The sequence below is a fragment of the Cynocephalus volans genome, chromosome 13, assembly GCF_027409185.1.
Source record: "Cynocephalus volans isolate mCynVol1 chromosome 13, mCynVol1.pri, whole genome shotgun sequence".
NCBI lineage: Eukaryota > Metazoa > Chordata > Mammalia > Dermoptera > Cynocephalidae > Cynocephalus > Cynocephalus volans.
The window spans coordinates 88,240,557-88,260,239 of NC_084472.1; the positions used below are offsets into that span (position 1 = coordinate 88,240,557).

Below are 19,683 nucleotides of genomic sequence, written 5' to 3' on the forward strand. Positions count from 1 at the left end.
TAGACACTTGGGGTTAGGGTGCTGAATTTTGACATATGTGGTTTGACCGAAAAAGTCACTGGTGTGTTTATTCTGGTTTGTTATAGGTTAACGAAGCCCTTGTCATTTGCTGATTGTGTTGGGGATGAGCTGCCATGGGGATGGGAAGCAGGGTTTGACCCTCAGATTGGTGTCTACTACATCGATCACATCAACAGTAAGTTTTCCATTTTGGTGAAAGCAAACGTGTTTCAGAAAAGTAACTCCCTAAGATCTGTCTATAGTCATTCAAAAGAGTAAACATTTTACAAAGTGAATTTCCTTATTTTAAACCCCATCTTCTTGGTGACTAATATTGAACTGAAATGCCCATTTTGATATCTGGGAGATGTATGTAGAGTTGTGCTTATGGGGGCAGAGAAAGAAAGGATATCTGGTCTGTCTATCTTTCTACCTGGGAATGAGTTTTCTTCAGCACAGGTTCAGTGGCCTGTAGAGGTCACGAGCTGTTGGGCTCCTCTTTCCATGAACACTACACCTTCTGACTGGAGTTCCTCCTTTTCTTGTACTTGCCACAAAGAGTTGGGCATTGGCACAGTGTGGTCTAAAGACACAGCTGTTGGTGCATTACTGTAGGGGTGGGGGAGGGATTGGCACTCATCAGTGACTCTGGAAAAGTCATAGCAGAGCTGTGGAAAAGACCTAAACTAAAGCTTTTTCTTCTTTGTTTCCTGATTTCTTTGTTGCTAGAAGGGGAAAAAGCCTCTCTTTTAACAGCTTTTAAATCTGTCAGATCCCTCGACGTAGTAAGGCTAGGGTAGAAGATAACCATGGCTATGAACAACTTTTTAAAACATGTACCTGGAGTAGTTTTTATATATTTGTGTGTTTGTGTTTGCATGAATATTTAACTATCCACCCATTTAAAAATTTATTCAGATGGTGGTGACTCACCATTACTCGTTTTGTTTGTTTCACTTAAAAATAATTATTTTATTTTTGTAGATTTTGGGAATACATAATGAATTTATTCCTATTGTCTTATTTCTCTTAGATCTATTGTATTAAAAAATTTGTATACAGTACTCTTTAATATCTTTAGGAATATTATCATTATAGAAAAGTGTTTTATTTAATACTCATTTAATACTCATTTATTAGTGATGGCTTACAGCTGCCCCTGTATAGGAATACGATACAGTTTTTGAGAAGTTGAAAAAGCCTATATTAATAGCAGTTATTTCTTACAGGTAGGTGAGATGGAGGGTTGGAAAGGAGCAAACACTTTGAGGTATTAAGTCAATTTTTCGATGAGCAATCTGTTGTAATCTGTTAGTAATCTGTTGTAGCAGAACATCTGTTGTACACAGTTTGGGAACCAGCTTTCACGCATACATTAGTTCAACATAAATAAAATAACAGTTTCTACAGGCAGTTGTCTTGGCCTGTTTTGTATGATGGTAAGAAATGTGACTTTAATATCTTTTTTATAAAGATATTATCTTACCCTGAAAGTTTCTTAAAAATTCCATGAAGAATTCATAGTTGTTTTTTTAAAATTAGCTTTTCATTTTGTGTCTTCTAATAAGCCTTTCTTGATACTGGGTTACTGTATACTAGGTTTTATTGCTGATTTATCAGTGATTGACAACCAAATGTTGTAATCTGTAAGGATGGAAGGATCTAATTTTGGTAAAATTAAGTTCGTTTTAAACAATTTTGATTCATCCTTATGTCATTGCAAATAAACAATTCAGTGGAATATCTGAAATGTATATTTAACTCTCACTTTTATACTTATTTTAGAAGGTTAAAGTTCAGCTTTTTTCCTTAAAGTAACATTTAGGAAACCAGAAATCAACCTAGCTGTCCTGGTTCAACAGAAATAAACTGTCATAGTACCAAAATGAGAAAATGAATCACCTCAGCTTTTCTCCCACCACCTACAAATTCTTTGATATCTAAACGTATCTTTAGGGCTTTCTTTTCTCTCTCAGTGGAAGAGGTATTTTTCTGGATACCTCCTGCCCCTCTGCAGATCTCTGTTAATAACTTTTATATCCCGTACTTCTCTCCTGTTTGGTATCCTTACCAGTTATTTCCTGGTTTTAAAATTTCTCCAACTATTTCTAGTGGTTCTTTTGTCTTATTATATAAACACTGGAAACTCTCAAAATGAAACTGAACCAAAACTACGGAAGAAAAAACAAACAAATAACAGTAAAAATCTAACAACCACCCCCCCAATCCTTCAACCCAAATCCCTTACCAATTATGGTCCTCTCTTTTCTTCACAGTCAGACCTACTGAAAGCCATGGTCTGCATAAACATCATGTTCTCCATCATCTCACAGAAACTGCTTTTGTTGAGGTCTCCTGAGACCCCGCAGATTATCAAATTTCAAACAACACTGTAGTCTTGTCTTCCTTGACTTGTCACTGTGGGTTATTCCCTCCTGTTCTTTACTTCTTTGGATTTCATGACACTTCTGTTGGAATTTTTTTCCACATACCTGACTGCTTCTGCCCAAGTTTCTTTTGCCTGGCCCTTTTTCACCTGTACCTACTGTCATTATTTCTGTAATTATCTTCTGCTGTTTGCACCCTGCATATCTCCCTGGGTGATGACTTCAGTTACTTCCTTCAGGAAGGTGGCTGCCAAAGTTCTCTCTTAAGTCGATTTTCCAAAGTTCCAGATGCATGTTTGATTCCGTACTATAAGGCTTTTCCCAGTCTGCCCCCACTGGCCTCTCCATTTTTGTCTTCTACCCTGCCCTGGCACTGGCAGCCCCTCCAGCAGTGCCCTGTGCTTCCTTGGCTTTCTGCCTTTCTTTGCATCTGTTGAGTCTAGCCCCAAACACTCTTTGCTCAACCTTTAGGCCTCCCTTTTGGCCAGCTGCCACGTCCTTCTAGAGGGTGCGTCTGCTCAGGCGCCACTGCTTCCGAATGCCTGTTCTGATACCCCCTCCATTCTGGATTAGGTGCTCAGTCTAGATATTTTTATAGTACCAGGTACATAGGGATTTTTAAAAAGGATTGTCATATTGCTTTTAAATTATTTATTTTTACGTTTTTCTCACTAAATTGTGAGCTTGTTGAGGGTGGTGACTGCATCTTTTATTTCTTAATCCTTGGGCGCTAGTATGATGATAAACTCTTAAAAGGAAGGAAGTGCTTCATTGTTTAACTCACAGATTAAGAGCTTTGTTTTTTCTCCAAGGAATTAAGTTCATTTCAAGTATAAATTATGCTTCAGAAAGCACCATTCTGAATATTTAAAAACTTGATTATCAGAATGTAAATTTTTAAGTCTACTATTTTGCTTTAATGTAGGAATGATATCCTGGTGGCCTGATGTATTTAACTGTACTTAAAGTACCCAAATTACCCACTGCAAGTAGTTTATCTACTGAAAAGGATCTGATCCATTATCTCATTAATCTTCAAGACATTCCCTCGAAGTAGTGTAGGGAACAAATGGTATTTTCATAACAGCTAGTCTACACAGATGTTGTGTTTTGACATATAGTTTTAGCATTATTTTCTCTATTTGAATATAAAATGAAATAAGGAATGTTTGGCTTTTTAATACTATTTCTATGAGACACCGTTAAATATTTAGAAGTAAAAGATTTGATCTTGACATGGCAGTTATTTTAGTACTTAGTTGTTTTATGATAGCATTCACCTTTTAGTGAGTGTGTAGAGTGGTGATATAGACATTAATGGGGAATGTTTGTAACTAACTAGAAGGTAATTATGAGGTACTGTTTATAAGGTTTTGATATTATTACTACTACAACCAGTAAATCACTTTTTGATATGATCAGAGTTGTATCATAATTTTTTTTTTAGTAATTGAGTTTCATTCACATACATGAAAATACACAATTTTAAGTGTATATTGTCAGTGAATTTTCACAGATGTATAATCCTTTGTAACTGCCACCCCAGTCAAGATACAGAATATTTCCATCAACCCAGTAAGTTCTGTACTGCCCCTCTCCAGTCAACCCCTCCCTACTGCTGTAAACATTCAGATTTTTATCAACATAGCTTAATTTTGCCACTTCTGGAAAGTCATATAGAAAGACTGTGTCTGATTTTGGGAATGGATTTTTTTCACTTAACATGTTTTTAAAGAGAACCCAAATGATAAACTCAGTAGCATGGGTAAGTATTCATAGTAAGTGTATTGGACATAGAATTCATATTCAAAAAATATAAAGAACTCCTGAAAGTCAACATTAAAAAGGCAAACAAACTAATTTAAAAATGGGCAACAAACTTAGATGCTTCACAAACAAAGATATACAATGGCCATATTTATATTCATCTATACTATTGTGTGTATTGGTAGTATGTTCTTATTACTTAGTAGTATTCCACTGTATGAGCAAATCACAGTTTTAAAAATCTATTCTGCAATTTTGGTTGTTTTTAGTTTTTGATTATTATAAAAAAGCCTGCTTGAACCTTCTTGTACAAGTCTTTATTGTGGCAAAAATAATCAAAACTACTACCTTATCTGTTTTTAAGTGTATAGTACATTAGTGTTAATTATATGCGTATTATGCAGCAGATCTCCAGAACTTTTTCATGTGGCAAAACTGAAGCTCTATATGCACAGGACAGTCTCCCTTTCTCCCCCTTCTCTCTGCTCCTGCTTTAAGGTTATTGTTAGATTTTTTTTGCCCAGTCCCAGAATACGATTAAACTTGGTGGAAGTTTAATGTACATTTCAAAATAATGTTAATATTGCAATCATTGGGTCTTTTGTCTTCCAGTGAAATTTAATTTTAGATACTTTATTTTTTTCTGTGATTTCCGTTTTTTAAAAATTTTGCAGTTTCTAAATATTTCCCTATCCACCTATTACAGCTATGATTTGCTGGAGAAGCTTTCACATATTTGCTTTTATTTGAAAGTTCTTGCCTGTTAATTCCAACTTGTGGATTGTTTGAGAGTCTTTTTCTAATTTATTTTTCTTGTGACCTTGGGTAACATTCTCCTGTTTCTTTTTTGCATTTATTTAATAGTGTTTTTTTGCATGCCTATTAATTTTTTACTTTAACTCAGGTATGGTTATAATAGCTGCTTTAAAGTCTTTGGTTATTCTAATATCTGTGTCATTTTAGGGTTTGCTTATATTGATTGCCATTGCCCTTGGGAGTTGTTTAGGTTTTCCTGATTCTGTGTATGTCAAGTAATTTTGGATTGTGTCATGGACATTTTGAATATTATGTTGTGAGACTCTGGGTACTCTCAGAAATTTTGGAGAATGTTTGTTTTATTTGTTTAGTAGGCACTTGACCTGATTAGTTTTAGAGGACAAGTTTTCACCTATTTTCCATGGGCTCTTATTCTAAGATATATTAATTTTCAATGCTTGGCAGACTATTTTGGTCTGCCTTTCATTTGCATCACCTGGGGGTCAGTCCAGGACATTATAGTTGTCTGCACTTTAGTTCAGTTCTCAAATCCCTTATGATGTTTATTCAGTAAGTTCCTTCTGTGCATGGCTCAGGGGTGAGCCCATACACAGATTTAAAGGATCACTTTCTCAACTCTGTCCTCTCTGTTATCTTTCCCCATGCTCTGGTCCCCATGGATCCTCCTCTTCTGGTATTCTTCCTAGTAAGCTGAGGCTTTCGCCTTGCTGCACTATTTAATACTTTCCATGACTGCATATATCTTAGGGCAAAGTGGGGAGAAAATGAGCCAGGGGAGGTTGCTATTGCCACTGTTGCCATCACTATTGCCTGCTGTGGGATTGCAGGTTTGTTCCAGGAGCTTATCTGGGATCACCCTGGGAGACGCACAGGAGCTCTGCCTTGCAGCACTCCCTCACTTTCTATCCTCTGACAAGAAAGAGTGGGTTTTGTCTTGGAGCTTTTCCCATCTGAGCCCATTTGTAGTCCTGGAGATAGGTGAGATACGAGAGATACTAGAAGTATAAAACAACAACAAAAATAGGGAACTTACCACCATGTGAGTGTTCTGTGAATTTTTATTTCCTTCCACAATCCCCTTACTCTTATTTACTTTTTGGAGTCTCCCTTTGATTGTTTTATGTATTCTTTCCTTGGTTTTAGTTGTAATAAGTGGGAGAGATTGCATGGTATGTTCTTATTCTGTATTACTCTGAACCAAACTCCCTTGTATTAGCTTTGAAGTAGTAACACGTGTTGTGTTTGGATTTGATGAAAATTCCTAAAGTGTATATATTGGTTTTTATGGAGTTGTTTTCTTCAGATGGAAAGAAATAAATTTGGGGCCCTTTTATTTCATCTCTGCCTTATTTCTTCCTTTATATTTCCCTAGGCAGATAAACTGTTAAGATACATTAAAATATCCAAGTAAAACATAATATCATAGTGATACTAACTTCTATAAAAGTGATAATTTACATATTCTAAATATTTGTCAAATTCAGAGACCTCTTAAGCATCCTTTTCTTTCACCTAGATGTAGATTTGACACAGATGACTATGCCTATCTTCTTGAACCTCTTATTTTTTCTTACTTGATACTGTTCTTTCTTTCTCTCTTCATGTGACTCATATTCCTTTAGAGGGTCTGTAAGTCTTGTCATTCTCCTCACCCTTGTCCTTCAGCTCTCCTTTATCTGTAACAGTATTTCCCTTTGCAATTACTATGTGAACAATTCTCCTGTCTGTATTTCTGTCTCATATTATCCTAATCTTTTAACAAACATTCCCAGTTATCTACCTAGTTTTGCCTTCAGAACTCAAAATGAGTAAGTACAAATGGGATTCCTCCTTTCCTTTTGATTTCATTATTTTTAAAAAACATTATAGTCCTTATGGGTACTTAATTGAAAAAAATGTAGAATCATTTGTCTTGTCAATTCTTGTTTACTTTTTCTCTATAATGTAACTCAAATTTGCTTCTTAAGTTTCTTTTTTATTACCATTTTCCTAATTCAGACCTCATTACCTTGTGCCTTTTGCTCCTTTTTCTTTTGTTTTTAAATTTATTTTATAAAAGTAATAGTGCATAGGAGAAAAGTAGAAAATGTAGATAAAAAGAAGAAGAGTTTTCTATATTCATACAACCACAAATTAACTTTTTTTTTTAATTGAAACAGTTGGTTGTACATACCTGTGGGGTACAGAGTTGAATATCAACACCTGTGTGCAATATGTGATGCTCAAATCAGGATAATTAGTATATTCAGCATTATACAATGTAATCGTTTTTCATGGCCCTTTACCAATTCCTCCCTTCCTCCCTGCCACTTTACCACCTCTGCTAACCTCAGTTCTGCAGAATCTTTTGATGTTTATCCTCCGAGATGTTTTCTTATTAATGCATGTGCACGCACACACACACACACACACACACACACACACACTCACAGTTTTAAATGTATTTTATAGCACAAGTGGGATTGTATTATACATAATGTTTTATAAGCTGCTTTTTTCACTTAATGTATAACTTACATCAAGAAATCTTCTGCACCATCTTATCGACTGTCTTGGTAATAGAACCTCACATTTCTGTCAGATGATCTTATCTTCCTAAAATGTAGTTAAGATCCTTTCATGCCCTTACTTAGAACGCTTCTGTAGCACACTATTGCTTACAAAATGAGTTTCATATTTATTAACCTGACATTCGAGAGACCACAGGCTAGTCCCTCTGGGACTATTGGGCAAGAAATGAGAATGTATAGTAGACTATGGAAAAGACCACCGTCATCCTAGTGGGACAGGGGAGAGTAGTAGAGGTGCCCTGTCCATCATGAAGAGTATGGCCGTGGCTACTTGAAGCTCCTTTAAGTACTTTTAGAAAGTACTTTAAGCTGAGACCCAAAGGATAGCTGAGTTAACTAGGCTTGTAGAAACAGGGGATGGGGTAAGGTTTGGGGACTGGGAGAGGGAGAAACTTCCTGGAAGGAGGAGGATCGCAAGTAAAGCCAGAGAAAGCAGGACTTGAAAAAAGAAATAAAAGATATTCAGTGCAGTTGAAGGCTGTTGTTAGTAGGAGAATGGTGGGTGATGGCTAGAGAGTGAATAGGGGCTAGGTCCTCTTGTCTGGAACATTTCGAAGGCCTATTTAACTACTTCCTGTTCCATGGGACCATACTTTTTCAGCCAGAAGAATCCTCCGTGTCTCCAGACAGCCATGGCATTTACCATTCTCCTCTCAAGGTACTTACCACATTCTGCGCATAACATAGTTGTTGTTTTTTAAATTCATGTCATAATTCTTGTATATTTTACAGGTTCCTTGGAAAGAGGGATCCTGCCTATACATCTTGTTTTCCCCTGTTGCTTATAGTAGATGGTCAGTAATTGTCTGTGGGAGTAGTGGACAGTAATAAGTAAATATAGCAGATACTTTATAAAAAGGAAAATAAGGAAAGTTACTCATTCATTTCATTCATTCTTTCTGAACACAGCCAGAAGAATAGAAATATGCATTATATACAGAAATAATATTCCTCCAAAGAGTCTAATATTATCTTCCACCATAAGCTCTTGTAACTCACGGTGTGTTCTCTATCTATAAAGTTCCACATCTGTAAAACTGATGGAATGTGAATTCCCTTGAGGTACATGACATTTTAACAGTATGTAACGTATTATTTCTTTGATACAGTAGACAACATACAAATTACATCACATTATAACACAGTGATCTCCCAAGGCCACTAGGTCTTAATAAAAAATACCACATTTGTATAATACACTATCTTTGAGTATTTACATTTAATAAATATTCTTCACAGATCTATTCTGCAAATATAATGGATGAAGATGAAGCACAATCCTGCTTTATGAAGCCTTCTTCTAAGGTGCCTTTGGGAACCCTCTTTCGTAGCTCATGTTTGAATTGTGCAATATTTCAGAAATGTAAAAAAGCTTCCTGCTGAATCTCTAGTATAATGCAATATTTAAACCAGTCTACTGTAGTGTTTCTGCTGACCTATCCAAAACAAATGTGGATAGTTTATTATTATTGCACAAATTGCTGATAGTTTGTTGTTATTATTATTATTATATTTTATTCATTTAAGTGTCATTCAATATTGCTGTCAGTGTTTTGTGACATTTTAGCTGTTGAAAAATATTTTATTGAAAGTACACCAGTTTGCCAACATGGAAGGAAACCTCTAAAGATATTAGCTGAAACCTCTAAAAAATATTGAGAGAGACCTGAGAGTACATATCGTATTATAACTCACTTATTATAATTTAAAAACATTTAAGTTAAACATTTTCATATACATTTCCAATTTCTATTATCTCTATTTGGTTAGTTTATTAGTTATATATCTCATTATAACAAATTATCTCAACACTTCATGGCTTAAAATAATATTTATTATCCCTTTGTTTCTATGGGCAACAAATCCAGGCAAGGCTTAGCCAGATCCTCTGGCTGTAGTCTCTCACAAGGCTGTAATCAAGGTATCAGCCAGGCTGTAGTCCTTTCAAGGCTTGACTGGAAAAGGATCAGTTTCCAAACTCACTCATGTGGTTATTGGCAGGATGCAGTTCCTTGTTGGCTGCTAGCCAGAGACCTCCCTTATTCCTTACTACATGAGCCTCTCCATAGGACGGCTTTGCAACATGGCAGCTTGGTTCCTTAGAGCTAAAAAAAAAAAAAAAAGCCAGGAAGAGCCAGGGAGAGAGAGAGAGAGAGAGAGCAAGATAGCAGCATTGTCTTTTGTAACCTAATCTCAGAAGTGATAACCCATCACTTATTCTATGTTCTATTCATTAGAAGCAAGCCACTACATCTAGCCCATACTCAAGAGGCATGAATACTAGGAGATGAGGGTTATTGGAGGCCATCTACAGTTATGAAAACCTTTCAAGACAATAATTTTTGTTTTTTAGGGGGTGAGTTCAGTACTTTGAGTCACGTAGCATTCACATATATAAATACTCGAAATATACATTTAGTGCTAAATGTTAGATTAACCAAAGACCCGGGTTATAATGAATATTTAAAATTGAGAAGTTTTCTTATTGGCTAACCTCTGTTCATCCTTCATGTTCCCCAGATGGCTGGGCTGCCCCTGGTGATGATGTCCTTAAAGATTTGTGGCTGGAGGATCTGTCCATCCAGGACTGTCCCCTTCTCTATCTGTTGTTTAGACATTGGCTCTAGCATACTTTTTTTCCCACAATTGTATGAGATATACATCTTTTACATATTCAAATATTTATATATTTTAAACCAATGTTTAAAATACTTATTGCTTTAGAGAAAACTCAACTTTTATTAGCCAGTGGATGTGAAGCAAGAGACCTAAGCCTGAGGCAGTGGTTGCAGTGCGCCTGGCTGATCCAGGCTGTTTTGTTAATCACCCAGACAGAGCCTTTCTTGGTCCCAAGAGGACCCAAGCTTCACAGGCTTAAGCTCTTTAGTTTAGTTTATCTCTAAGGCCAGGTTAAACATTCCCAGAACCAGTCTGACCTCTAGAGATTCTTGTGGGCCAAGTTAGATCTCATCTCGTTCTCTGGGTTTTGACTTGCTGCACTCTGAGGCCAACCAGAAATATTGAGTTGAGCTGCAGTAAGATTGAGATTCACATGCAAAGCATTTTAAAGACAGTACTCGCCACTAGACATTTCAACAAATTGATAAATTAATTTTTCTATCCTTGGGACTGGCTGGTTAGCTCATTTGGTTAGAGCACAGCCTTATAACACCACTGTCATGGATTTGTATTCCTGTACTGGCCAGCTGCCAAAACAAAACAAAACAGTTTATTACATTCATATACTGGCCAGCCCATGTGACACATCTTGTTGTGATTGTGCCCTGGGTTTAATTTATAGAGGTGATAAGTGATGACAGGAAGAGGTCAGTGCCATTGAGAGAAATTTTATTACTTACAGTTCTCAAGAGGAGGGGGAACGCCACACAATTCAGGGCCACTTTGGGAAGCAGGTCAAGAGGCAGAAGGAGTGAAGGAGAAATCATGGCGCAAAGACTTTATTGTAGTTTACTCAGGAAGGAGTGAGCAAGGCAGGGTAGGCAAGTTTGAACAAGTTTTAGGACTGGCTAGATTGAGCAGTTTCAGAGGACTCTGGGTTATAGGAATGGTCTCCAGTTTTCCAGGTCCTGGAGTGATTTAGGGCAGGGGAAACATTGGTTTGGGGTATGAGAGTTAGATGAAAGAAGAGGTTAGGAATATGGGCTTTGGACTGGTGGTTTTGCATATGAAAGGCTCCCTGGAGTCATTTGCTATCTTTAAGAATTAGCTAACCCTGGTAGGAGCAGTCTCTACCCAGCCAGCAAGGCCTTGAGATGTCAAAGCATCATGTGGTATACATACACAATGTGTGTATGTCAAAGCATATGTGATATGCATACACAATGGAATACTACTCAGGCTAGGAAAAGAATGAAATTCTGCCATTTGCAGCAACATGGATGAACTTGGAGAAAATTATGTTAAGTGAAATAAGCCAAGCACAGAAAGGGAAATACTGTGTGTCCTCACTCATAAGTGGGAGCGAAAGAAAAAAGAAGAAAAGAAAGAATGAAAAGAACAACAAACACAATATTTTGAACTTTCAGAAGGACAGAACCGAACTGTAGTTATTAGAGGGGGAAAAGGGGAGGGGGAAGGGGTTAGGGAGAAATTGGTTAATGGATACAAAGAATCAGTATGCTTTGTAATGACAAATATGCCAGCTATCTTGATTTGATCATCACGTATTGTACACAAATACTGACAGTCAACTCTGTTCCCCACAGATATGTATAATCAATTATTTTCCAATAAAAAAGAAAAAAAATTGTGAAGAAGGAAAAAGAAATTTGTGTTAGTTGTTGCTGTTGTACCTCAGACTGCAAAAGTTACAGGCATAGTGCATGATAAGTGCTTAGTTAAGACGGAAAAGGCATTCAATTTGTGGGTGAAAGAAACATGAACAGAAACATGTTCCAATTGATGGTAATTGGGTTTGGTGCTTTCCACAGTTTCGGTCATCTACTGGGGTCTTGGAATGTATCCCCTGCAGGTAAGGGGGGACTAGTGTATATTCATTTATTAAAGGCAACCCTATCCCACTGGCATCAACCAGTTCAAAGCACAGTAGTTCAACATGGGTGCAGAGTGATCTGTGGAGCTTTAGTTCTAGACACAGATGCTGTCCGAAGCCAAGGCCGATAGGAGGAATGTGACTTTGTAATTTCTTTGCTCTTGCGATCTGAGCAGCAGGGACAGCATCATAACCAGCATTAAGGGCTTTTTTTTTTTTTTTAAATCGCAGTATCTCATTTAATCTTCAGAACAGTCCCCTGAAGTTAGCTCCATTTTATTGAGGAGGAAATTGAGCCCTGGAGAGGTTTAAGAATTTGCTCGAGGTCATGTAATTTTTGAGTGATAAGCCTGGATTTGAACCCAGTTAAAGTTGGATATGAATTTTATGATCTTAGCTACTGCTATAGTACATCTCAGTTCTTCTTTTTTCTAATATTCATATTCTTAAAACTTCCTCAGGACTCAAATAATTCATCTTGCTTTTTTACTTTACTTCATATGACCCAAGCCTCAGTATTATCAGTGTGGAATCCATTAAATTATTCGGGTGGTAGGTGGAAGGAAGAATTACCTCCCCTTTTCCCATTTAGTTTTTCACAGTGCAGGTACCTTCAGCCTTCCTGCCACCCAAGTGGTAATGTGACCATATCATTTTCCTTTTCCTCTTCTTCCTTCACCTCAACACTTCCTCAGCACTTTCCATTAATAAATGCTGAGGTTCTTTGGATCAGTCTCCTTTGCTATGCTCCATAATCCTTCTGTATCCGCCCCTTTCCATTCCAGAGCGTTACTCCATCCCCCTGTTACTTCATCACGGCCCTCTTCAAGTGTTTTTTTTTTTTTTTTGTCGTTTTTTCGTGACTGGCACTCAGCCAGTGAGTGCACCGGTCAGTCCTATATAGGATCCGAACCCGCGGCGGGAGCGTGGCCGCGCTGCCAGCGCAGCACTCTACCAAGTGCGCCACGGGCTCGGCCCAAGTGTTTTTTGTTTTAAATCTCTATTTTGTGAAACCTTTTGTATATCAAGCTTCATGTATTTTATTAAAGGCATACTTCTATTTGTCCCAAGTGATCTACGGATTGTATTTGGTATTGTTGGGGTTGGAGCACACTCAGGTATAGCATTCTGTTGGAGACAAGATCTTAAGTCAGAACACCATAGCTTTCACTCCTTTGAATTATTTTACTTTTATTTTAAAACATTGTATAATTGAACACAACATACAGAAAGTAGATTGAAATATGTAAGTTGAACAAATAGTTTTAAAGTGAATAACGTGTAATTGCAACAACTGAAAGAAATAGAACTTTGTCATAATCTAAGAAGGCTTCTTATGTGTTCCTTTCCAGTCACAGCTCCTCCGTCTACTGGGAGTAACCACTATCCTGTCTTTTACAGTAGAGCGTTTAAAACATGTCCATAGACATAGGAGGATGTCTTTTAACCAACCTGCACTAACCTTCTTGTGGATTCACAAACACTGTTCATTCCCTTGTAAATACCATTGCACCCCCATGCCAGACACCAGAATACCCCAGCTCCTTGGTTCAACATGTGGCAAAAAAAATATGTTTGTCTGTTTTAAAATGAAAGAGGGTGGGCAAGTTAGCACTTAGTTTGAGTGCTGTGTTATAACACCAAGGTCAAGGGTTAGGATACCAGTACAGGGCAGCTGCAAAAAAAAAAAAAAAAAGAAAGAAAAAATGGTTAGGATAATCTGTATCCTTTTGTTTTCACTTTTATTTTTCTTGTGCTTTGTGGCTCCTTCTACAGCTTCACCACATGGTGAAGAATGTGTTCTATGTATATCAAATGAGCATAACTGCTGTGGAGGACAGAGGATGAAGGGCTGACTCGCAGATGAGGTGACTGGGGAAGCTTGGTGGAGGAGACAGTGTGTGCACGTTGTTGCAGAGCAGTGGCTCTCGGTATTGGCTGCTTGCTGGAATCACCTGAGGAGCTTTTAAACCTACCAGTGCCTGGGTTCTACCCACAGTGTCTCTAGTTAGTCTGGGATTTTTTAAAAGGGTCTCTGGGTGATTCTAGTGTGCAGAACTGCAGAACCAAGATCTGGGCCTTAGACTACTAGATCATTCTTCTTAAACCAAGACCAGGGTTTTTCTTTGTTTATTTTAAAATTTCTAATCTATCACGAACTGGCTGATATTTTTGTAAAATACAGTAAAAATGAATTATTAGAAAAGTGACACACACACACACACACACAAAGTAATACAAAGTGGAAGCCCCCCTATTGTTAGATTCAACAGATATACAATAACCGAATAAAATTGCTATAAAGATTTCAGAATGTTTTATCTTGATTTCTACACTGTAATTATTGTCATAGACATGAAACTGAAGTCATGGACTAGTGCTGGTCTGCAGAACAGACCACCTTTGAGTAGCGTTAATGTAGAGGGCAACATAGTAAGAGCTATTAAGTGACCATGGGAAGCAGGGTGGGTTCAGATTCTGTAGGGTCTTGAATGCTGGGATAAATAGCTTGGTGTTTATTCTATAGGCATTGGGAAGCCAAAGAATTCTTGAAAGGAATACTGTGATTGGCAACATTGTGTATGATGGGTTTACAGTAAGAATACATGGTTCGCAAGGACCTGAAAGGGAAGAGGGGTGAGAGGGAGGGGACTGGGTAAAATAAAACAACTATCAAATTTCTGGAGAAATCATTCCAGAAATGCTAATAAATTCTTTAGATGATACAAGAATTTAAGCTAATTACTCCCTAAAGTTTAAGTAATCCAAAAAACATAATTCTAACACCCCCCCCCCCCACACACACCCTGAATATATTTTCAGAAACCACACAAATAGAAGATCCAAGAAAACAATGGAGAGGAGAACAGGAGAAAATGCTCAAGGACTATCTCTCAGTGGCTCAGGATGCACTCAGGACACAGAAGGAACTGTACCACGTGAAAGAACAAAGGCTGGCTTTGGCCCTAGATGAATATGTGCGATTAAATGATGCCTATAAGGAAAAGTCAAGTTCTCGCACAAGCTGTAAGTATACAGTGTGGCTCTTTAGACTTTAGAAATGGAGATTGAATTGTAGATAACGGAAGGCCACTTGCATTTATATGAAGTTTAATTTTGAGTCCTCCTTTTCCTTCCTGGGCAGGAAGAGTCCCTCAAAACCATGAGAGGTGAGGGCACCACACAGATTTCTCAGTAAAACCCCTCAACTCTTTTCCAAATAAAAGTCTTCCCATTTGCAAATTATGTGTACCTTCTGTTTCTGCTCCTCCCTCTGCCTGATGGCCTTTTGTTCATTTATGAGTTAATTTTTACCTTTTCAGAACAAGGCAAGTGATTTGGTCCTTTTTGCCACTCTTGTACAATATTTTTAGTGGGGAGGAACTGGAGCTGTTAACTAGAATGAAGTTTCTTATGGTCACCTGAGTTGATTTACCTTCCCAAATCTCGTAAACTGGTAATCTAGAGCTGGCCTTGTTTAAAGAAGCAGCTATGATAGGCTCAGAAGTTCCACTTAAATTACAAGTTCTTAGATAATGCAAAGCTCTGATAAACTGCATCGGCAGCATGGTCCTCTAAGGACATAGTATGTAGAAAATCCAGAAGAAAATTAAGCACCAGAGTCTTTATGACAGTCCTCTTTCCTGAGTTTTTAAAAAATATAGAGGTTTGAAGATTACTTTTTATATTTAGGTGTCTGATGAATGACAATAAAATTATAAAAGTATTCATAGAAGCATGTAAATCTTGTTTTTAGTTGGTAAATTCTAAGCTAACTAGTTATGCAACTTGTGAATAACAATTGTTTTTTTCTTTTTTCTCTTTCAAAAGTATTCTCAGGATCTTCATCGAGTACTAAATATGATCCCGACATTTTAAAAGCTGAGATCTCCACTACACGATTAAGGGTAAGATTTTTTTTATCATGGTTCTACATTAAATATATGCACAGAATCTGAAGGCTGTGGAAGGGGCTTCAGTGGTCACTCCTTCAGTTGTCCCCGATGGGTGGTCTTTCTACCTTTCCTTGAGCAATTCAATGTTTGGGATCATCTTTATTATTGAGATAGAGCCTGTTCCATTATTGGGCAGTTTTATTGTTAGCAGTTAGTATATTGAATCAAAATTTGAGTCCTGATAACTTGTTTTCTCTTGTTGTGCCAAGTTTTGTCCTTCATAGTTTAGCCAAGTTGCTCTTTCATCAGACAACGCTGCAGTATTTAAGGTGCCCGCACTTGCATCATCATGTCATTCCTTTTTTAGGTCAAACTTTACTAGTTTCTCATAATTCCTCACACAGGGTTGTTTTCTGATCCGTGCCTTAAATCTTTCTAAACCTTTTTGACCAAACTGCTGTTCAGGCCAGGATAAACTGCTTGTTTATCCTTGATTTTTGGAGTCTTAAAAGCTGTGCAAGTAAAAATAAACTCATGTAACTAATACCCAGATCATGAAATAGATTATTACCATAACCACAGAAGCCTCCGTTGTGTCCCCAAATCATCATTACCTCTTTCCCTAAAGGTAATACTAGCCTTATTAACACTGTAGGGTGATTTTCGCCTTCTTTGTGCTTTGAGAAACTGGAGTATTACCAAATGTATTATTTGATGGCTTCTTCCGCTCAACCTCATTTTGAGATTCACCAAAATTCACTTTTTTCTTTTTTTTTAATCTATTGAATGAACACATTCAATTTAATTGCTGTATAGTATTCTACTTTTGTGTATATACCATAAATTCATCTTATCTACTATTGTTATACATTGGAGTTTATTCCAATTTCTAATCATTAAAATTATGCCTTAATGCACATGTCTATTATACATGGTATTGCTGTGCCAAAAAATATATATATCACTTAGCATAGTCCTCCACGTCTATTCACGTTGTGACAAATGGCACGGTCTTTTTCCTTTTTATGGCTGAATGGTCTCACTTATATAAGGAATCTTAAAAAAAAAAAAAAAAAAACTCAAATATACAGAATATACAGAGATAGAGAATAAATCAGTGGTTACCAAGGATGGGGAAAGAGGGGGGAAAATTAGAATATGTAGTTCAAAGGATACAAAGTAGTAGATATGTAGGATGAATAAGTCTAGAGATCTAATGTACAACATATGTACTATAGTTAATAAAATTGTATCGTGTTAGGGATTTTTGCTAAATAAGTAGATTTTAGCTGCTATTGTCACACAAAAAAGTAACTATGTGAGTTAATGGATATGTTAATGTGCTTCACTATAGTAACCATTTTACAATCTGTACGTATTACATAAGATCATGTTGTAACCTCAAATATGCACAATAATATTAATTTTTTTAAAAATGTGCATATCTTAGTGGATACTGCCAAACAATTTTAGCCCTTCTTACTTTCTAATACCTGTACTTAGGGCTCCAGATTACTTTATGTGCATGGCTTTTCCCGACATTCTACAAGTTTTAAATTTTGTATTTTCGTTGTCATTCAGTTAAAAATATTTTTTTAACTTCTGTTGTGATTTTTCATATGAATGTTTTGCTTAATTCTCAAACAGTTAGAGATTTTCTTATCTTTTGTTATTGATTTCAGCTTAATTCCACTGTGTATTTTTCAGTTTAAAAATTTCTATTTGATTATTTTTATTGTTTCTAGGTACTTTGCCCAAATTCTGCACATTGATATATATATTTTTTTTTTTAACAAAGTAATCACCGTATTTTTAAATTCTATGTCTTCATTAATACCATATCTGGATTTCCTGTACGTTGGGTTCTTTGGTCTGGTCTATTTTTTTCTGTTGGTTTTTGGTTGATACTTGACTTCTTACAACTGCTCACCTTTTATTAAGAGCCAAACAGTATATATGGAAAAATATAAAGGATATTTGAGGCATTTGATAATCTTGTCATCCTTTAGAGAGCATTTAGTTTTGTGTCTTGAGGTCGTTAGGCCAGGTGGTGGTGGGGAGGGGTGCAGATAACTGTAACACAATCAGGGTTTGAGCTGACTGATAGGGCAGGTCTATTTCCAGTTTGCTCCTTCTGTTGGGCCAAAGTTATTCAAAATCCCAGTTCAACTCTTGGGATGTTTTACCAGGGCCTGCTCTGCTTGACTGAGGCAGAACTTCAAATCTCTCTCTACCTGCCTCAGCTCTATGGGACTTCCAGTAGTTCTCTGCATCTCAGCCTCTCAACACTGCATTCACCCAACTTTACAGTTTCTCTTGCTGCATAGGCAAATGCCTCCAAAGAAAAAACAGTGCTGCGTTTGAATCATGACTCTGAGCTTCCCTTATCATTTGGGTCTTTAACAGAAGTTCTTCATACTGTAGTTCTCTGGTGTCTCAGACAGACATTTGTCTGTTTCCTCCCAACTTTTCTATTTGTTCTCAGAGAGAGAGTGTGAAAAGTTTGTCTATACTTACTGGAAGCAAAACTTCTCTTCAGTTTGCTTTTTTTGGATTAATTTATGAAGTTATTGATAAAAATGTTCTGTGTCATTCTTCAATAAATATCCCACCAGGGTGTCAAGGACCCTTTACTCTGCCAGTCCATCCATATTTCTCTGTGTATTTCTCAAGAATATCATGCAATGGTTTGTCAAGTTCCCTGATGTTGTATCTCTGTACTGTGTCTGTACATTTTTTGTGATCTGCTAGGCTAGATATCTTATCTAAAAAAAAAGAATTGAAGCCATTTTGTCAAAAACTTACTCTTTAGTACTCACTTGAGTTGTGCACTTCTAAGAAAGTTATAACTTATTATTACTGCCCCTTGAAATTTTAATCGTTTTTCACAGTTCTTAACTTTATAAATGGAATAACCACAATAAGCTGTTAAATCCCTTGAAGGAAATATACAAACTGAGGAAGGGATTTAAAAACAAAAATATGTTAGTATATTTCATACAAATAACTATTTAGAAGAAAATAGAGTCCCATCTCAATCAGGGATATTACAGATTTCAAGTGATCACATTCCCTGGAACTGTCTCCAGTCTCTCAGATAAAGTTTGTTCTATGCCAGGTTTAATTTGTTCTTTTCAGAGTCATGTATATATACATATATATGTGTGTGTGTGTGTGTGTCTGTGTATGTTTTATCACTACGGAACCATAAAGATGAGTCAGAGAATGGTGCCCTCCTGAAGAAAGTGCTTCCCTCAAGAAAAAGATATAAGGCATTCATAAATAACTACAATCATGTGCCACATAATGATGTTTTGGTCAATGGTAAACTGCATATACAACAGTGATTTCTTCATATTATAATGGAACTGAAAAATTCCTATTGCCTAGTGACATTGTAGCTGTCATAATGTTGTAGTGCAATTATTATTTTATAAATTTAGTGTAGCCTAAGTGTATAGTTTTTACAAAGTCCTCAATAATGTATAGTATTGTCCTAGGCCTTCACATTCACTCACCTCTCACTCACTGACTCACCCAGAGGAACTTCCAGTCCTGCAGGCTCCATTCATGGTAAATGCCCCATACAGATGTACCATTTTTTATCTTTTATATGGCATTTTTATTGTACCTTTTCTATGTTTAGTTATGTTTGGATACATAAATACCATGGTGTTACAATTGTCTACAGTATTCAGTACGATGACATGATGTACAGGTTTGTAGCCTAGGAGCCATAGGCTATACCATCTGTTTGTATAAGTACACTCTAT

General features: G+C 36.7%; 1 protein-coding gene across 1 annotated transcript in view; it reads left to right on the forward strand.

The window, feature by feature from the left end:
- Positions 1–19,683, forward strand: part of WWC2 (WW and C2 domain containing 2) — a 223,341-nt gene that overhangs the window by 96,744 nt on the left and 106,914 nt on the right. The window contains exons 2-4 of the mRNA XM_063076826.1: positions 87–196; positions 14,838–15,041; positions 15,846–15,922. Of these exons, the coding sequence (XP_062932896.1) occupies positions 87–196; positions 14,838–15,041; positions 15,846–15,922 (391 nt within the window). The remainder of the gene's footprint in view (positions 1–86; positions 197–14,837; positions 15,042–15,845; positions 15,923–19,683) is intronic.